The sequence below is a fragment of the Nanorana parkeri genome, unplaced genomic scaffold, assembly GCF_000935625.1.
Source record: "Nanorana parkeri isolate BGI_ZX_2015 unplaced genomic scaffold, ASM93562v1 scaffold567, whole genome shotgun sequence".
Classification (NCBI taxonomy): domain Eukaryota; kingdom Metazoa; phylum Chordata; class Amphibia; order Anura; family Dicroglossidae; genus Nanorana; species Nanorana parkeri.
In genome coordinates, this window is record NW_017306835.1 from 193,907 (window position 1) to 215,875 (window position 21,969).

The 21,969-nt window shown below is 40.7% G+C and overlaps 1 protein-coding gene across 1 annotated transcript in view; it reads left to right on the top strand.

Annotated features, from left to right (window-relative positions):
* The window catches only part of ATP11A (ATPase phospholipid transporting 11A), a 148,233-nt gene that overhangs the window by 47,254 nt on the left and 79,010 nt on the right, over nt 1–21,969 (top strand). Inside the window, exon 2 of the mRNA XM_018562255.1 lies at nt 14,802–14,924. Coding sequence (XP_018417757.1) covers nt 14,802–14,924 — 123 coding nt within the window. The remainder of the gene's footprint in view (nt 1–14,801; nt 14,925–21,969) is intronic.

Below are 21,969 nucleotides of genomic sequence, written 5' to 3' on the forward strand. Positions count from 1 at the left end.
GGGGTGGGGGGGGGGGGTGTGGTGGTTCCATTCAAAATCGCCTGCACTAGAATGCATGGTACGGCAATGCCGGTGAGGTGCGAAAAAATAGTGCATGCACTGCTGTACAACACGTTCTGGTGAGGACAATCGCACTGCAGACAGGAGGCATGTCTGCATTTCTATTGACTTGAATTGACTATTGACTTGAATGGCACCATCACGTCCCCTCCACGCTCCCTCCTGCCCCTGAACGCGGAACCACTAAGGCTGGGTTCACACCTAGGCGTTTTTCCACGCTTTCGTACTCGCGGAAAAACGCTCAAACAGGAAAATGCCATTATTTTCAATGTGCATGGTTCCCATTTGGGCGGTTTTCCGCGAGTACGAACGTGCGGGAAACCGCCCTATGCCCAAAGAAGTACATGTACTTCTTTGGGGCGTTTTGGTCGGGCGATACAGCCAAGTATCCCTCGGAAACGCGCGTTTTTCGCGCGGTTTTTGTACCGCGAACCGCGGTAAAAAAAAACGCGCGAAAAACGTGCATATTCAATCCGCCTAGGTGTGAACCCAGCCTAACCGTGCCGGAACACACTTGATATAGTGTGAACAAGCCCTTAGTGTTATATTGTACAAAAGCAAACCTCTCCTTTAGGCCAGGTTCACACCATTTTCCAGACCAGATCTGGACCAGAGAAAATGAGCAGTATTTTTTCTTTGTCTGGACTGAAACGGACTGCACTGGTGTGAACAGAGCCCAGAAATACCATAGGGATACATTGGGATGCTTTTTTTTGTCCGTGAACAAACTGTTCTGGTCTGGACATGATGCAGACATACTATGAACTACAAATGCATTTGTATGGGGTTGACAGAATCTGACCCTATTTTCATCCTTCATTCAAACAGATTGACTTGCTAATAATTATTAGTAGTGAATTTGTTAATCACTAATCAAACTTTCCATTGACCCATTAGCAAAACTGGCAGAGCTCCTGAAAATCAGGGGGGCAAGGGAAACTATGCAAATAGAGAGGAACCATCAACTGTGTTCTGCCAGTGATATATGCACACCGATGTAGAAAGAAAGCATGAATATGCGGCCGGTATAATCACAAATAATTTAGCGAATGCTGGTCACTGAACCTTTGTGGAGATTGTGTGCGCATCAGTAAATTGTAACCAATGTAGAATGATGACTTATCTCATCCCCACAGCAAGGACAGTCGCTCATTATTAAATCTTTAAGCTGCATATTGATCCTTTGCATTACCGTAAAGACGTCTTCTGAATTCTAGCAACATTTGCTTTTTTTGTGCTTATGTACTTTGCATATATCAGCAGGATATTATGGCAGCATTTCATATTTATAACTATTCATTGCTGTTTGCAATATAATGGGGGAAAAACGCTTTCCATACAAATCCAAAGTGGGTATAGAGACACTCAAGGGTCTTAAAGTGAAGATAAATCACTATCCTTATAAAAGGAGTGAACTTCTCCTAAATATTGACAAAGTGCTGATGTGTGGGCCTATGCACAGTATGTGTAATAAATATATATATGTGCGCCAAATAAATATATTTATATAATAGCATATATATAAGGCGGCGACATTGATTTGCATATGAATTAGCCGCGATATTTACATATGAATTGACCACGGCTTATTGATATGCAAATCACCGTGGCCCATTCATATGTAAATATCGCGGCCGGGACAGGGGACAGGAACAGCGCTGGCAGCTCCGGAGAGGAGAGCACAGAGTAGAGACTAGAGAGAGCTGGGTAAGGAAGTGTTTTTTTGGCCTCCCCCACCAGCTCCCTCTAGTGTCTACTGTGTAGTAGTGACGGCTCTGCTAAGAGCCGACCATCAGGCATAGCAAACCGGCCCGAACACAATCAGGTTGATTGTGTTCTGGCCCGCCCGGCGCACCGGGCAAGTGCCCGGTTTGCCCTATGGCCAGTCCGGCCCTGCTAACAGGTGACTGTGGAATATTTAGCAGCAAGAAAATTTCACGGAGCGACCCATTCTTTCACAAATGTTTGTAGAAGCGTCTGCATGTCTATGTGCTTGATTTTATACACCTGTGACCATGGAGGTGATTGTAACACCTGAATCCAATGATTTGGAGGGGTGTCTTAATACTTTTGGCAACATAGTGTATATTGCCCCTCTATGATTTCCCCTTTCATTATGTCGCGCGCACACACACACACACACACAGAGCAGTTCTCTGTAACATACTTTAGTTGTATTTGCACCTGTTACAAATTGAAACCAGGTATATTGTATGAAAAGCTTTGGTCACTCCATAATGCATTATGTATTTCAGTCACTTTAGTCTTGAGGTAATTATACAAAATATGTTAAAAGCAACATAGTGCATAGCATTGCCACTAACCTGAGCTTAAGTAGATCTATTTTCTTTAAAGTGTATGTATAGTCCAAGCAAAAGACAGGAATCACCACTACTCAGTAATATCATTTCAATATGTCAATTTATTTGGACAAATCATCACAATCTATCTACCTACATATGTATAGTCCAAAACATTTTTTTAAATTAATTTTGGATTTTGGATCAGATTTGGAGTAGGTGATGGATATACACTGAGTGGCCAAATTATTATGACCACCCCATCAGTACTTCGTTGGGCCACGAGATGACTCCACGAGATGACTTTGTTGGGCCGCCTCGTGACTCCACGAGATGTTGAAAGGTGATGCGAGGAATATGACACTGCACTGTTGCCCTTCTGTTGTCTTGTACCAGTCTTGCCACTCTGCGTTCTGCCCTAACATTGACTAGTCGCTGACGGCCACAATTCGCAGGTTCAGACCCAGATTTTCGGCTGACAGTCCAGTCTTTAAACACTTTAACAACAGCTGCTCTTGAACATTTAACGAATTCTGCTGTTTTGCTGATACTCGCTCCATTGCTCCGAGCACCAACAATCATCCCACGTTCAAAGGCTGTTAAATCGCGTTGTTTACCCATATCTTCAGAAAAAAATCATGTCTACTGTCGTGGTAAACAACCTGCTTCCCTATTTATAATGGCCTGGCCCTCTAGCAACTTCAGCGCGAAATTATAGCTAATTATAGCTAATTTGCCTACAAACATCAGGTGGTCATAATAATCTGGCCACTCAGTGTAAAACCCCTGTAAAGCTTTTATTGCATTCTATGTGGTTGTTTATATTCAACCTCTCTATAACTGAGACAGAAAGTGATGATAAATCCAAATTTTTATAGATGTCTCCAGAAAAGGAGTAGAGGGTAAATCTTCTAATGGGGACTTCTGGTGACTACGGTCTAAGAGGGGAATTCCCCTCACTATGTAGGGACTTCTTCTCCGTTCCTGCTGTGTATTTTAACAGGAGGGGAGGGAAAATATCCCCAATGAGACACAGTAAAAAATAAGATGTCAGGAGTTTTCACTCTTCCCTGCTAAAACTAAAAAAATATTTTTTGTACTATAGGTAGACCTTAAGACAAGATTTACATGGGCACTAAAAGGAGGAGCCTGGCAGGTGGTTCAGACCCCTGCTAAGTGGCATCTAAAGGACAAATGTACTTATGGAATGTTTGCAATGTTCGGGCCAGGGATGCCTATACATTACTGTTCCCTCTTGTGCATCCAACACATGTAAATACAGCTTATCTCTTGCTCCAATTTGACAAGTAATAGTATACAATAATGTAAAAATAGGTTTGCAAAAATGACTTTACTGAGTTCTAAAATGCTTGCTTTCCAATTGTTGTAACATAATGAGTTGCATGCTCTGAAAATGGTTATGCCAACTACTGTGGGCTCGGTTTGTGTGAATCTGACTGCGCCTAATAGAGCTATGTGCAGGCATTTCACATACATGCTCTTTTAGAAAAGTTGAGTAAGGTGTCCCTAATACATCACCCAAGACAGTCTGCTAAACGAGCTCACGGCTTTAGAAAAGCAGATCTTGTCTCTGAGACAACAAGATCTGATCCCAGTAAGTAAAGATCATTTGCAAGCCAATGAATCTAGCTGTTGAAGACATCGATGATGTTCAAAGGGTTTTTCTACTCTGGAGTTTTTTTCTGTTCTTTTTGTCTTCACCTCCTAAAATATACTTTAAAATGATAAATTGTGTGAAGTGCAGTGCCCCTGGCCTGTAAAGTATAATGAGCATATTTTATAATCCTAAGGTATATCTAAAGCCAAACCTTTTGGATAAAGTGGTGAGGGGTTTGGTTTTATTGCTCCTTATGTTCCAGTGGGGACCACAGTCTAAGATGGTAATTCCCTCACTTTGGAGAGACTTCCTTTCAACTTCAGTTGTGTCTGCAGGTCATTAAACCCACATCCACTAATTTATATGTATGATAAGGTAATCTGGTATACTGTATAACAGATTACAATACTATTTTCAAATCTTTTATTTTATTTATATATGTGGGTCACGTGATGTCTATTCACATGCTCCAGTTGGGTGCAGCATGCAGAAAACCTCTGGCACATCCTGCAGATATCACTACAGGAATATTTTGGGTTCCTGTCATCGCCCAGTGCGGATGTTAAGGTTGCACTGTTAAAGCGGACCTTTACCAATATCTTTAAAACAACAACAAACACACCTTTAGCAATGTTTAGTAATGACAATTTACAAACACATACTTCTAGATAATAGTAGGCTTTGTATTCTTTGCATACCTTATTTTGCTCTTCTTTCCCAGTCTTCTGACAGTGGCCATATTTACTAAGAGCAGATTACTAGCTCTCCTTTCATTTCATGATTTCTGGCAAATGCGACTAGATATGTGACCATGTACATCATCTCACGGGAGGAAAATACCTTTCCCTGAGATCTCATGAGATTGCAGATGAGATTTCCTAGCAATGCTCTGCTGATGACAAGGCAATCCCAGTGTGCATTGCTTTGGCAAACTGAAGTGATTTTGCCCTTTCAAAGCAAGACGTGAATGCTCTGCAAGTATAAGTATTTCAAAATAACAGCATTTTAAACCTGACAGGTCTATGTTATCTGTGACGGACTGAACCGTCACTGGGGCTGTTGGAGGAGCCTGAGGGCTAGACTATGGACCTAGGACTATGGAGAACCCCTCGGACCTCTTGGGGTTACAATGAACCATTCTCTTAGGTTTATGTGTAGAGGGATGTACTGCATATTTTTCCTGGTGTTACATTTAAGTGACCCTGTATTAATTATAGGTACAGGCTGTGAATCCAGCAGCACTGAAGGGGGATAATTCTGGACATTGAACTTGTTACAGTTTATTGGTCCCTTTGTTGTATTGTGTTAGTGATGGGATTAAGATAGCTGACTCTAGGAGTAGCTGACTCGGGGTGTAGAGGAGTCGATTACCATGATGGACACTCAGCAGATCACATCACATGTGTCTCCTCTCTCCCTATTCATTCATTAAGGCATCGAGGAGGGGGATGTCTGTTTGCATGCTGTTCATGTTTGATTGCGTTATGTTTTTAGACTTCTTGAACTGTATAAATACTGAGCTGGTCTTCAATAAAGCAGTTCCTGATTTTCTCTTCACCATTGGTGTTGTCTGATGATTGAGGAGGTTAGCATTCTGTCCTAATATACTGGTTCTGTCCAATAATTAGGCAGGTTTGGGCTGATGACACTGGGATTCGGTTTGCAGCGGAGAGGAAGCTGATTTCTGACAGAGGTACCCCGTCGGGGTACCAGGCGGTCCGTCACATGATCAACAATTATTATGCATAGAGGGATGTACAGTATTTGTAGAATTTGATTTTTGAGTGTCATTCAAGTCATGTGGGGCAGTCTGAAGCGGAAGAAAAAGGAAGTGAATGTTTCTCAACAGGCAACTGGTGGCACATGTGCAATGCCAAAGGCAACATGCCAACCAGAGGATCGACTGCTATTGTATTGCCGATACAGAAGGGGGGGGGAGGGGGGGGGGTACATGAAAACAGTAGGATTAACCAGGTACTCACAAAAAAGTTAAAAGCTGCAGCATAGAAAGTTTTAGCACACGAGTAGGGGACATAGTAGTGAATAAATAAGCAAACAGAAAATGTTTGAGTGTATTGACATATGAAGGGAAATCTTCGCAATCGGATATAGAGAGCAAATGCCCCTCCTGCCTCCCCAGACTGGTTATAACTCCGCCCAACTTTATCCAAAATAATTTTTAAAATGGCTTCAGATATACTTGGTGCAATAACCTCTACATACTGCCATTACAGACAGTCACATATTAAACCCAATTACAGAATGTCTATAAGCTATAGTAAATTCTGGTATTTTGTATTAGATTTAATTAAATTGTTAGAAACTGTTTGGCTAATGCCAAAGTTGTCAAGATGTTCATTTTGGCTAGGTTGCAGCATTTGCACTTTTTAATGCCCAATTTAAATGCTAGAAATTGTGCTATTCCAAAAACCAAATAAAGAAAAATAGAAAATATATAGGGCTATTCACAAAAGGTTGAAGAGTTTGGAGAAGGCCGGAGAAGTGATCAATCTAGGACAACATAGCTGATTTGGAAAGTGAACTGATTTTGAGAATTTTTCCAAATCAGCTATTTTGGCCTAAACTGTTCACTTCTCCTGCCTTCTCCAAATCCTTCACCCTTTTGTGAATAACCCTGATATGGTTATGGAGAAAATAAATACTAAGTATTATAATAGTGCCCCAACACTGCATGAAATGACATCACTGATATACTGCCAAACAGTACTGTTAGGATTGCACACAATACTTTAGATTAGGGATGCACAGATACTTTTCGAGTACCAGTGCAGATACTTGGCACTTTCATGAGAACTACCAGGGTTGCAGCCAGGGCCGTCTTTAATATTGATTGGACCCTGGGCAAACAATTTCTTGGGCCCCACTCACCATCACCCCCTCCCCTCCCTGGCCCTACCAGCAGCATACGGAAGAGGTGGGGCAACACTATGTGATGCTGATCGCATAGTAAACAGAATGATGCTGCAAGGGTTGCTGCCTTTTCTTTAAGCGAATCCCGAACATTCTAGCATCACATTGCAATTTTTTTTTATAAACAAGAGAGAACGAGGAAAGACAGTGAGGAGAGACAGCCAGGGGAGAGAGCGAGGAGAGACAGCCAGGGGAGAGAGCGAGGAGAGACAGCCAGGGGAGAGATCTAGGGAAGAGAGCAAAGAGAGACAGCTAGGAGAGAGACAGGAGAGACAGCCAGGGGAAAGAGTGAGAGACATCCAGGAGAGAGAGCAAGGAGAGACAGCCAGGGGAAAGAGTGAGAGACATCCAGGAGAGAGAGCAAGGAGAGACAGCCAGGAGAGAGAGAGCTAGGGGAGAGAGCAAAGCGAGACAGCTAGGAGAGAGAGAGTTAGGAGAGAGAGCCAGGAGAGACAGCCAGGAGAGAAAGAGGAGACAGCGAGGAGAGAGAGCCAGGAGAGACCGCCAGGGGAAAGAGTGAGAGACAGCCAGGAGAGAGAGCAAGGAGAGACAGCCAGGAAAGAGACAGGATATTCAATATCCTGATGGGAAGCTGTGTGGAGTCTCAGGGGGACTGTACGGGATCTCAGGAGGGCTGTGCAGGTATCGGTGCAGTAGCATCCCTAGTGAATTATAAAAGTGCACTGCGCTTTATAGACAAACTACATATGCAATCTAATAATAATGTACATGTGAAATAAATATATAAGTATGCAGAATAACCCTATGGTGAATAAATACAATATATAGTGGAAAAATACCTAATAATGTATTCAGCATGGGGTGATTTTGCGTATTTATATATTTATGTATTTATTTCACATGTAGATTATCGTTAGATTGCATATGTAGTTGGTCTCTATAGCGCAGGGCATGTTTATAATACAGTTTTTTTACCAGGGGAGAGAGCGAGGAGAGACAGCCAGGGGAGAGATCTAGGGAAGAGAGCAAAGAGAGACAGCTAGGAGAGAGACAGGAGAGACAGCCAGGGGAAAGAGTGAGAGACATCCAGGAGAGAGAGCAAGGAGAGACAGCCAGGGGAAAGAGTGAGAGACATCCAGGAGAGAGAGCAAGGAGAGACAGCCAGGAGAGAGAGAGCTAGGGGAGAGAGCAAAGCGAGACAGCTAGGAGAGAGAGAGTTAGGAGAGAGAGCCAGGAGAGACAGCCAGGAGAGAAAGAGGAGACAGCGAGGAGAGAGAGCCAGGAGAGACCGCCAGGGGAAAGAGTGAGAGACAGCCAGGAGAGAGAGCAAGGAGAGACAGCCAGGAAAGAGACAGGATATTCAATATCCTGATGGGAAGCTGTGTGGAGTCTCAGGGGGACTGTACGGGATCTCAGGAGGGCTGTGCAGGTATCGGTGCAGTAGCATCCCTAGTGAATTATAAAAGTGCACTGCGCTTTATAGACAAACTACATATGCAATCTAATAATAATGTACATGTGAAATAAATATATAAGTATGCAGAATAACCCTATGGTGAATAAATACAATATATAGTGGAAAAATACCTAATAATGTATTCAGCATGGGGTGATTTTGCGTATTTATATATTTATGTATTTATTTCACATGTAGATTATCGTTAGATTGCATATGTAGTTGGTCTCTATAGCGCAGGGCATGTTTATAATACAGTTTTTTTAGCATGGCAGCTTAGGGGTTTGTTGTTCCATAGCACAGATCCTGTTTGTAATATTACCTATAGGTGCATCCCTAGTATTGAGAGTGCATGAAGCTTTGCTGCAGCCATACATAGAACTTTTTTTTTTCTTTAAAAACTCTAAATCCTGCTTCAGCAGCATTGATTGAGCTAGAGAAGCAATATCAGGAACCTACTCTGCATATGTATGTGTTGCACACAGTATATGTATATGTTGCATACATAAACTGTGGCATATTTGTGCACTTGGTGTGAAGGGAGAGGGGAGGGGACACACACAGCGGGGGTGACATCTAGGCACGGTGTGGGCTCCCAGCAGGGCCCCAGACAACACAGGAGAGCAGAGTACGGAGAACAGGGGGCAGGGCCGAGTTTATAGTGGGCGGAGCCCAGACCCACGTCTATGCTGCTGTAATGTAGCCTCCTGTCTGTAGAGCACTGATGCTGTGTACGCAGACAGGGGGCAGGGCTGGAGCAAACCCCATTGCCTACACAGGTGAGGCTGCCATCCCTGCATGTGTTTATCTTACGTGGGCTGAAGGGGCAGCTGTTTCGGGCCCCACAACAATGATTGGGCACTGGGCAGCTGCCCCTTTTGCCCTGCGTTAAAGACGGCCCTGGTTGCAGCGGTTGCAGCTGGGACCTGGCTCTGGCACTCCACCACTGTCCTGAAATCATTAGTCTGTATTGTTTTAGAAAAACTGTCACATGACAATAAACAAAAATGTATCAGTACTCGTACTTGTAAGTACTCGGCAAGTACCAGTACTCGTATTCGCAAAAATGGTATCTGTGCATCCCTTTATTTTTATTTATAAAAACAAAATTGTACAATATAACAGGGATGCACAAATCCCAGTAGCTCCGTGTGCTCCTTACAAATGACAGCTGCCTCCTAATTTTTGAATTTTTCTCTAGTCTAGTCTTGGACCAAGCACTGTACTTGGTATCTTTGCAACCCTACTTTAGATTAAGTGGATAAATGTCGTATACTGTATGTATGGAATTGATGATTCAGACAACATAATGCTTTTTCCCCAGTCTGTACCATTCAATCAGAGCAATATGGATTTGTTCATGTGTTCAGAACATGTATAAAGGCCCTGTGTAACTCTCTTGTGTAATTTCAGGGAAGGATCAATTTTATTTATGTTTCAGATAGACTATGCTGTAACTGTCCTTTCCAATTGCTCATTAAAGCAATATTTTCTTAACTACATTTTATTTATATAACCATTCCTGTAACCATATGCCTATTATTATCAGACTACAAACCCATTGCATTATGATTTTGTCAATTTCTGAGATAAATGGGATTTGTTGCATGCTGCATTATTTTTCTTCAAGATACAGTATAATGCATTATGAACATTTTCCTTGTGTTTTAAATTGAATTATTTACATTATGATTTTATACTGTAATGTTTCCTTTTGGTCCATGATCACTCTGGGTTTTGATAACTGATATGCACTTTTGTCTGTCTAGCTCCCAGAAAGCATTTTATTGAGAACATGAATTTCTTGTTTACAAATGCAAGTTAGTCAGATCAAACAGAAGGTCTGTTCTGATGTAATGAGCAGAGTAATTTGAGCATTGTCTGCTTTCACTTGTCCAATTGTTATGGTACACTGACAATATGGTGAAAATGATAATGGCAAACCAAACATTGTCTCATTTATGTATATTTTACATAATACATTAGTGCAATTTTACAAAATTATTTGTAATTGATTTGTTTTACTACATATATTTATTTTTTCTGTTGCAGGTAAAAAAATAAAAATGTAAAATATATTTAAGTTGCCTGTATAATGCTCTCTAAACTTTACTGAGTTAAAAATATATTTTAGTTGCCTGTATAATGCTCCTTAAACTTTACTGACTTTGCTAATTGGATTAGTTCCCCTAATCTAACGTATTCTACTATTAATCATCCTATTATAAATAGGTAAACAGGAATGAGTAAACTGTAAACCAGTGCATTCTGTTATCTATCTTAATATTCAAGACATTCTTAGACCAGTAGCTATCAATCAGGGTTCATGATACCTGGAGGGTGCCTCAACGAGTAAATGGAGGTATCCCAGGGGCTGCATTTAGTATGGTTGATCCCTGATCTGTTCTCCAGTCATTTAATATGTGTACCTTTAGCAGCTCAGAACAGTTCTCCCCTCAGCTTGTACTTCCACATCCAGGAATGCAATCCTAGATAGACGTTCCACTGGTTTCAAATGAGATCATGGGAAATCCTTGAATTATTTTTTTCCAACAATAGATAAGAATTATTATTCTTTTTTTATTGTTCATATCAGTTAGAGGTACCTAAACTCCGAAGCAAAAGGTATGAAATGGTCCTTGACATGGTACTTTATTTTGTTAAGGCAAGATGCAGTTGTACTGCTGCTGATTTTTCAGTGCTGTGTTGAATAAAGATGAATTGTATGTTATTTTGTGACATTTCAATAAAGTTGAAAAAAAAAGTAAACTGTGCAATGTGTCATTAGAAGGCATCACACTTCTCCTTTCACAGTGCATATCAGCAGCCATGGTATAATGCTGGTGTAAACAAACTCTCAAATATGCAGGCACAATCCCAATCCTACAGGCTGGTTGTAACGTACGCATGAATTGTCTATTTATTCTGGTCACCCAAGTGCCAGTGTCCTATTTTGCAGGACCCTATTTAAATTTTTTTTTGTTTAAGTACTTCAAGTAAATGTGGCTCCTAACAGAACCCAGTGGAGTAAAGGTACAGTAGTACTCTTAAAAAGGAACCTTTCTCACCAATTTATTGTCTCCCAAAACAATGTTGTCAGTGTGCTTATTTCAGCTCTCAACTGAACTTTCAAGCCCTCAAATGGCTGTGTTATAGATGATCACATGTGCAGCACCATGGCAACTGCAATCCAAAACAGAGGCTACATCTTCCCTGGCTGTAAAGGATAGGAGGATGTAGTTCTGTTTTATGAACCCTGGACTGGTTAGGCCCCATTCACACTTAGAGGTTTATCGCGCGGATTTACGCAGCAAAAACGTGCATATTTCCACGCAATATCGCTCTGTACTAAGTCCAATGCATGTCAATTGAGCTGTTCCCATTTACAGCTCCATGTCGCCTGTAGCTCGTCGCGCGTCGCTTGTGCAGAACCCTTTTTTGGCAGAACCCTTTCTTGTGCTCAGCCCAATACGAAAATGTGCGCGATATCGCACGGAAAAACGCACGGTTTGCAATATCGCAAGTGTGAATGGGGCCTAACATGAAACCATTATTCAGTTTGTATATCAACCCCATTATGACTGAGGCCCTTTTTTTTCTCCATTTTTTTGTTATAATACACATTATAGGCCTGAAAATTACTTAAAACTCCCAAACATTTATATATTTTCTGAAAGCCAAAACCCTATAAAATAAAATGGTGGCAGTTGCAAATCTGTATGTTGCACGTTATTAACGCAACTCCTTATCAAACCCCAAAATTTAGTGAAAAATGTGTCTGTGAAACTGCGACAAATTTCAGTACCCCAAAAAGTTAATATACGACGCTTTAAAAGCCCCTACAGGTCATCAATTTAGAGATACGCCTAAATATATTGCCAAGAATTATTGCTCTCACTCCGGCGTGCTCGGCTATACCCAACATGTGTAACGCGATTGTTGTTTTCATACGTAGGCGCACCCGACGCGTGTTTAGGTGAAGACGTGCGTGCTTGCGGGGGACTATAAACAATTTGTAAAAAATATTTTTACATTTATTTCATGTAATATTGATTTTAAAAACTTCTTTTTTTTATTTTTTACTTTAACCAGTTGACATCCGCGGTGTTAAACCCCCTTCCCATCCAGGTCATTTTTCAGTATTCAGCGCTGCCGTACTTTGACTGACATTTATTCCGTCATGCAGCGCTGTACTGAAATGAATTTTATACCATGCCGCCCCCCCTCCTAACCCTTCACCTTCAATCCCGGGATCCGCTGCCCCATCTGCGGCCCAGGATCGGCTCGGGAGGGTGTCAGGAGGTAAGATGGGAGGGAGCTCAGCATCTTCCTTCTCGCTGATCTCCCTTAGGCCCCATTCACACTGAGCGATTCGCAAACCGCTGAGCGATTCGCAAACAGATCTCTGCTTCATCAGCTTCTTTTGGGGTACCCAGGTGACATTAGGGGTCTTAGAGACCCCTAATGTCTCCATAAAGAGGACCTGTCAGTGTACCTGTGCTATTATATAGGGGTTTGTTATCCCCCTATGTAATAGCAATGACAATAAGTGTAAAAAAACATAAAAAGAGTTAAAAAATAAGTCACATATAAAAAAAACTTTAAAAAACCCCCCCAAAAATTCTTAAGTCTCCCACGTTTACGCACATATAAACGTAAATACGCGTCCAGTGCACCAGCGCGCGAAAACGACAATTGCGCTACACACGTTACATATCGCCGCGAACGTTGCAGTGAGAGCAATCATTTTAGGGCCATCAATCACTGATAACACTAAACTGATGAGCGGTAAAAGCTTTTAAAGCGTCGCCTATGGCCAATTTGGGGGTATTATAGGTTTTTGAGGTTTTGCGCACGCAATTTTAAGACTTGACATGTTTGGTGTCTTTTTATCCGACGTGACCCCTTCTTTTATATTTTACCAAAAAATTGGGTAATAATAAATGTTTTATCATTTAATATAGGGGAAACAAGTTTTTTTTTTTAATTCTGTAATTTTTCCTTTTAATATAGTAAAAAATTAAAACCCTGTAGGGGTGATTAAATACCACCAAAAGAAAGCTCTATCTGTCCCCAGAAAGTGGTATAAAATGTATTTCAATACAGCGTTGCATGACGGAATAAATGGCAGTCAAAGTAGCGCAGCGCTGAATACTGAAAAATGGCCTGGATGGGAAGGGGGTTTAAACACCGCGGACTTCAACTGGTTAATTGCTATAACATACAAGCCCCTAGACCCCTAGTATCACCTTTCCATTTGAAATAAGCTATTGAAGTGCTGATCACACTTCAATAGCTTATAGCTGGGCTTCAGGAGCCTAACAATGACAGCTATGGGACCGGAAGCGATGTAATCTGCATCGTTCCCGGTCCATAGTTCGGGGAGGAGATCGGTGAACGGACGGTTGCCAATCTTCTCCCCAGCTTGCCCCCGACACCAGAGAAGCCAGTCCTGGGCCCGTAGAAGGGGCAGTGGAGCCCGGGAAACACGGGGGAGGGGGGTCTGAGCCACCAGAATCGCTTCTACTGTAAAGCTGACAGTCGGCTTTACAAGTGTAATCAGAGCTTTTGCCACCGGGAGTCTGTTTAAACGGGTCCAATGCCAGTGTCGTACAGTACACTGTATGTCACTGGTCATGAAGGGGTTAAACTGATGCTAACTCGGGAATCAAATCTTAAAAATGCATTCAAGCACCTTAACTAATAACAAAAATGTAGATTATTTGTGTATCACTCGGCTGTCGATCCTCCAATCATCTCTGAATTGGTGCTGACACTGTCCTTCCTTCTGGAGGGTGACTACTTTTGTTCACCATGGAGTGTGTTGTAGCCATCACTCCAAGCTCACTTCCATGATAGACTACAATGTCATACTAATTTGTACTGAAATGATAGTTTATCACGGGAACAAGCTTGGAGCGTTGACTACTTTACAACTTTTACATTTTTGTTAAGGTGCTAGAATGTTTTTTTAAGATTTCACTCCTCAGTTTAGTATCACTTTAGTAGGAAACACTAATATGCCCAATTAATGCTGCTAACCTTTGACATTACACTTATAAAATCAACTGTTTAAGCAACTAAAGTATCTGACTTGCTGTGAGGGAATATCCTGAGACGGAGTTGTTTGACATCCTAGACACCTCACCATGTGGGATAGTAGGCATGTTTGTATATCCCCTTGTGTCTTTCTATGTGCATGTGAGCTTGTGCGGATATGTGTGTGTGAATGTCTAAATACTGACATGAGTTTTAATTATATTGTGAAGCAACTGGTATTTTCTGGCTACCCCTTGTTTACTGAAATACCCTTCCATTAATCACCTTTCTTTTGTTAGTTGGAAACTGGTTTCTCGTTGATATGGGTTATTGCTCTTGCAGTGTGTTATTAAATAAGACCTATATTTTGACCTTAAAATAAGTAGTCTGTGACTTTAAAACTGAATTATAGCCGTCTTTCTCTCTCTCTTTATAGTGTGCTGGAGAAGAAAATTGGGTAGACAATCGCACTATTTATGTTGGCCACAATGAGCCTCCTCCTGGCACTGAAGCATACATTCCTCAGAGGTATCCAGATAACAGGATAGTCTCCTCAAAGGTAAGATTGTTTACTCATTTACATCAAGTCACTTGTGTGGTTACCTGGCTGGAACCTGTAACTAGGGCTGTATTTTTCTACAGCTGAAGTATGAACTGTTCAGTAACTCCATATTTGCTTATCACTCTTGAAACAGAAGATTACTTTCGTAATATTTATTTTCTGTATTGGATTACGTTCTGATGAGGATTCTTTAATGCTTTTATTGTCAACAGAGAAGATCAAATAAGGTCAATGTCTCCTATTTGTTACACTAGAAATAATCTTTTAAATATATAGCAGATTAAGATTGATTAGACAAAGCACGTTATACAGTTTAAAACATATGAACAATGTGTCATTATTATCATTATTTTTCACATATTTATACAGGCCTAATGTATTCCATGCTGTTATACACAGTACATTAAACCATCCACATAAATCCCGGACCGAGTGGAGTTTAGTTTCCAAACCTATTGTGGTCACACGATACATCAATGACATTTAAGAGCTTGAAAAAGATCCGTGTGAGGACAATGTAATGACATTTTTTGACACAGAAGTGCGATGTACATTGCATAGAAAACATTTACAGGATTATTCACAAAAGGGTGAAGAGTTTGGAGAAGGCAGGAGAAGTGAACAATCTAGGACAACATAGCTGAACTGGAAAGTGAGCTGAATTGGAGAATTTTTCCAAATTAGATACTTGGGCCTTGATTGTTCACTTCTCCTGCCTTCTCCAAACTCTCCACCCTTTTGTGCATAATCCTGTTAAAGGTTTCCTCAAAATTAGGAAAATTATTTCTTAATCTTCACAAAAACTAGTGTCCACATTGGAAGAATTCCCCTCAGCTCCTATTCTGGTGACATCTATAAATGTTATGATTTCTCACCATTAGTTGTCCCCTGACAATGATTACAAGGATAAATAGAGAGGATGAACAGTAGAAATGTCCTCTATCCTAAACGAATACAAAAAAGTTTAAGCTTTAGATATTATTTAAAAAGTTAGGTAATAGGTTCTGCTAGCAAAGCTGGTGATATAAGTAATAATAATTATTATAATTATTATTATAGCACCAACATCTTTCCCACCACTGTACAAAGTTATCATTTATTTTTAGACGTACATCAGTAGGTGGGATCATTCAGAGGCCTCCTATATCTATTAGCAATGTCGTCTTCTGCTGGCTTCTAAATATTATAAAATAAATAATAATATGCAAGATCCACAGCACTAGACTCGCTCAAAGATCTCGGGGCCATTTAACTTGCCAGCATCCCCCAAAAAATTAAAATAACACTTCTGCGTGTACTTAATCCTTAAAGGAGATTCAGATATCTCTAAAATCTCATGAAAGCTTTTATTTGTAAATGTAGTTTCAAAAGTCACTTGGAATCTCTTTAAATAGATTTCAGGTGATCCTGCCATTAAGGTTCTTGTTCAGTCACTTCCTGCTTTAGGGTCCTGCTTTGTTACCCTGTCGCATGTGCACCTGGCTGAGACTACAGACAGCCGATAGACATTGAGAAGACACAGTCCACCGCCACTGTCAGTAAACAGCAAAAAACAAGCAGAAGGCAGTTCTGCATGATACACAGGGGGGAATTTATGAGCGCATTTGCACCAAAATGTTAGGTGTGAAGACCAAAATATCATGCTAACTAACCGCAGAGTTTTATCTCTGTTATGCGTCTTTTTTTAAGTGTTCCTGCGACATATTAATGTTTGCGGTTCATTGCACATGTTTTGTGACATTTCGCATAATATTTCAACTGCGCAGTTGAAATAGACGTTCAATAGACGCACATTTTAGAAGTTCTTGAGAGCACGTCTTAAACAATCGCAAAGATAACTCAAACACTCAAGTCAGCTTAGCACCTCTGGCTATTTAGCTGTCATGCAGGATGTTCCCAGAAAGCTTACGACAGTTTAGAGACAATTTAGGCTAGGTTCACATATCGGCGATCCCGGGACGTGCTATAGTGCACAATTCCCCTTATGAAGGCATTTAGGAATGAAACATAAACTATGATACTAAATCTGTCTCTATATGCACTAGAAATGAGGAATACAACAGTTTAAGAGACGCTGATAAATTCCCCCAACCATGTTTTGGAAAACAAAATGACATACAGATGGAGTTTAGTTCTACTGTAACAGAAGATTTTTTAAGTTGGGTAATTATTAACTAAGATTAATTTCACAAATGGAGCAAACCGACTTTTATGCAACTATTAATTTGGAGCCATGCTCAGATTTGGTAGAAACTGAAAAATGGACCTTGATGTTCATTCATATCCTCTATAAATGGATCAGTATTTATTTGCAATAAATTGTACGTGTGCATTTATTGCATGATGCTTGTTACATCTTACATGTTATTTCTGGTCTTTGTAATTAGTGCAAATATTGATTAAGAAGAAGGAGTTGTCCAGCGTTCTCCTAATGAGATGTTACACATTCTCTTAATTTCGGCTAATGAAAGCGGGCACAGCTGCACATTTAGCTGATTGCTGTTCTGCTATTAAATACTGTAGCCATGCATAGGTAATAGGAAAATCACTGTGTTCTGTTGATATAATTATTTTATTTTGTCCCTGTTGGATTGTGCTCTTTATTGCATTAAATAATGATATTATAGTCCAAAAATAAAATTTGCACAGGAATTAATTTGTTACCAAGAAGTTTTAACCAGATTTTTTCAAAGTTCTGATCTAAATAGTTATGACTTAATAAAGTATTAGGCCTTTATTTGTTAGCAGGAAAGCCATATGGTTTATTCATGCATCATGTGCGGAATATCAACATCAAGCACATTTAGAGGTTATTATTTGGTAATTCACTGATAACACTGCTGGGTAAATTTAGTTAACAGGCAAGACTGATTAGGGCATGAACCATACCAGAAACAAATTTGTACTTTATAATACATTATAACCTAATCATGAGATCCTGGGCTTCATATAATTGATCTCCAGGCAGATTTTTTTTTAAAATAGTTTGCCCAGGCTTTTAAAAAAGTAAACAATGCAGCTCTCACTGTAATGTTTGTCTTGTCTCCATCACTGGCCTCCATATACTAATTTTGCTGCCACCAGCTGCTGGCTCTCTTCTGGGTTTATTAATGGCCAGCATTCAACTTCTTTTGTGTCAACCCAGGCTGTCATGGACATGCCCCCTGGTGGGTGCATAACCACGTTTGCCTGGGCTCACAGTACAACACTTCAAAGAGTGGCAATGATGTAATAACTTGGCATCGATCTCTGCAGTATTGAAGACTGCTGACACTGAAAAAAAAGCAAAGTGGACCCCGGGATGCCAGAAGATTACTGGAAAAAGGTATGTATAGAATAAAGGAAAAAACAAAAAAAGTGCAGGCAAGGACTTGTGGGGGCCTATTAAGATGACCCAGGTTGTGCTTTAAATGTATTTTTTAGTTATTGCTTCCCAGACCTCAAGAATTCTTCTTAGCCTAGGAATTCTTAAGGAGACCCTGTCACCGACTTAAAAATTAAGGTAAAACCACAGAAAATATTTTTAATGAATACTTGCATGGTTTTTCCTTTCCATCATGTTGTTTTATTGTCTTATAATGTGCCTTTTAAATTTGCTAGAAAATGTTATTACTTCAGAAGAGCCATTTCCCTAGGACAGCTCCTCCTTCCTTGAATCTCATAAGCTGACCACAAATTTTGTCCAAGCCCTGCTGACCGCCGAAATAAGAGCAGCGCATGACCCCAGTCACTGCCACTTCAACTTTTGTAGAAGGAGCCGGTTAACATTTTTTTGGCTGAACAGGGACTCTAGCCAGTCAGCTGCAGTCAAAGTTAGGGTACTCTACCAACGGCACACCTGCTGCTATCAGAATGCAAAAGCCTTGCAAGGTGGGGATGGGGAGATTACCCCATCTATACCATTTGAATGTATGGCAAGCTATAATCTTCTCTTTTTCTGGAAGTGTCTAATGACTGTCTGTCATGTCATGTCCAGGAAGGCTATCTGCTTATGTAGCATTGGGTAGGCTATGATCTTGGTTAGAAGGTCACTACAGTATAATGTTCTAGTGACACCCCAGCCCCCCCCCCCTCACTAGTCAGTCTAGGTGGGGCACGCAGCCAGAGACAAATGATTGTTGTTCATAGCTGTTGAGACCTTGATCACAGCTCCTGGCAAAAGAAAGTCTTGAGCTGCAAAATAATGAAATGCAGGAAGAATGCAAAACTGTGAAACTGTGAAATGTGTTGTGCTCATTTGTTGAAGCGGAACTAAAGTCTGTTGATACCCACTTCAGCTACAAGAATGTGATGTCCTTGCTAGCCCTGACATCTCTTCCCGCAGCTTCTTCTGAGTGCTGGGTCTTTAGCCGCCTTAAGTGGCTGGCAGGAAATGATGTAACTCCTGCACATGCGAGTTTATTCTTTCTGGGACAAAGGTGTGCCAAGAATGTACTCCTGTGCATGCGTAGCTCATTGTACATTTTAAAGAAGATTGCGAACAGGCAGGTAAGTTTGTTTTATCGCATAAGAGGAATAGCCAGGGCCGGATTCCCGACAAGGCCACCGAGGCCCGGCCTCGGGGCAGCACTGAGCAGAGGGGCGGTTTGAATCACACGACCCCCGGAACATAGAGTTCCGGGCGGTAATTTACTTTCTACATTTAGCCCTGCTTTGCACAAGCAGAGCTAAATGTAGAATAGTAGAAATTACTTGTTTCTTTACAAGTGTTCTCGGCGATGTCGCCAAGAACACTTGTAATCAGAGTGCCGGGCCGTCCACCCGCCGCCCCCCTCCCTCCCCTGCACTTACCTCTCTCCATGCTGCATCCTCCCGGCTCCGTCCTCGCCGCCGCCTTCAGAATGGAGAGCTGTAAGCAGAGCGGCAGGGTTAAAAGCAACCCTGCCGCTCCGTGTAGATAGTGAGAGGGAAGAGCTGTGCTCATCTTGTCTCACCTCCAATACAGGAGTTCCAGCACAGTACTGTGCTAGAATGCCTGTATTGGAGGTGACAGGTTCAATAAAGAGAACTTGTCACCTCCAAATGCTATCACACAGTAACTTGTTAGCTCCTGTGTGATAGCAATAAAGTTAGGTGAAAAAAAACAATTGATAAAAAAAATAATGACATAAATAAAAGTAAAAAATAATAAGTAATAATAATGACATTAAAAAATAAAGCAATAAAGTAAAAAATAGTAAGAAAGATATAAAAAAATAAGAAAATAAGTTAAAAAATTGTAAAAAAAAAAAAGTAAAAGATGACAAGATAAATAAAAATGTAAAAACATGAAAACAAATAAAAAAGTGATAAAGTTTTCAAAAAAAGGAGAGAAACAAAAAAAAACCCTCCCTGCCTGGGGGCGGCAGGGAGGGTAAATCTGGTCCTGGGAATAACATGTTTCTTTTCCAATAAAAAGTCTACATGCTTTCAGTTTTTCAATTTTATAAATGTGCTGAGTGATGAGGATTATTTGATGAGAAAGCATTTTACTTTTTAAGCATTTTTTGAGTCCATAAAGATTTCACAAGGCAACAGTTATCACATTCAGCACATGTAGTACTTCTTCATTCACACTTTATACCTTTTACACCTCCATATGTAAGGACAGCACCCGATTTGCTGCATGGTCACCAATCAGTGTGGCACTACAGCACACTTTGGGTAGTCTTTCTTTAGCCTATAGAAAACTGTCCCTGACATGAAAATCCAGTTGGTTGTGTATGCCTCACAGGTCAAAGAGTTCCATAATTCCCAAGTCAGTACAGGCATTCCCCGGGTTACGAACAAGATAGGGTCTGTAGGTTTAGTTCAATTTGTATGTAAGTTGGAACTGGAACATTTTTTAAGTGCAACTCCAGCCAAAAAAAATTGCTTTTAGTTTTGGATAGCATAGGGGTGGGTTAACCCCCTGTAACATTTGTTTTGCTGTCCTCATATTGGCTCCTAACCCACACCATATTAACCAAAACTAAAAAAAATAACATTTGCATGGAGTTCTACTTTAAATGCAACTTGGACAGATGTTTGTGCAACTTCCTTTTAATGTACAGTACCAGAACCGGAAGAAGAGGCAGGCACTCCTCGTCTGCACGTCCAACAATTTCCTGTAATGTAAAGGAGGTACAGTACTACGAACCAGATCCACTCCTCGTCTGCACGTCTAACAACTTCCTGTAATGTACAGGAGGTACAGTACTACGAACGTCAGCACGAGCACGGTAGCGTTACAACTAGTGGAACAGCCTGGGACCTCCGTTTGTAAGTACTGGTCGTACGTAACTCGGATGTTCGTAACTCGGGGACTGCCTGTACCCCATATTGAGATGTATAAAATCAAAGGAAGAGGTTGGTGTCTCCCTCTAAATTATTCAGCTGTGCGCGTGTTTAGAACAGAACTGAACAGTGGGAGATCTAATTTTACTCTCTTTAGGGCTCATGCACACAAACGTATTGCAGAACAAATACAGGCATATTTTTATACAGTATAAAATACGCCTGTATTTGCAGTCCTGGGAGCCACAGCTGCTGCAGTTTTCTGTCCATAGTGTATGGACAGAAAACCCTGTACTCGGGTGTATGCCAGGAAACTGCTGTATTTGCTTTGCAATACTCCCGTGTGCATGAGCCCTTACAGCACAAAACTGCAGAAAATCCTGTGCATTCTGGTAAAGCTTGGTAAATCTAAAATATATGTATGCAATAATTTATATTTACCTGAATAAAAAGAAGCAAATATGTAACTTTAATCTTCAGTTTTAAGTATAGTAACATGAAAAGAAACTATGTATATATAAAGGACACTTTATAGTCCTTTTAAAGCCATCTTAAGTAGGTATGGAATAAAAGATTTTGTATGTTATAAGGTGTATCTTTTGGAAGCTGCTTTGGGTTGTTGTGGGATAGTGACCTTCTTAAATAATTCTATTGGCTTTGAATGTACAGAATAGAATCTGCGGTAACGAGTGCTCAGTTTTGATTGATCTGGTGCATTTAGCATACTTAAACTAAATATCTGATTGTTTATTAATAATCTAGCTTATTAGCCTTGTTTAGAAATAAA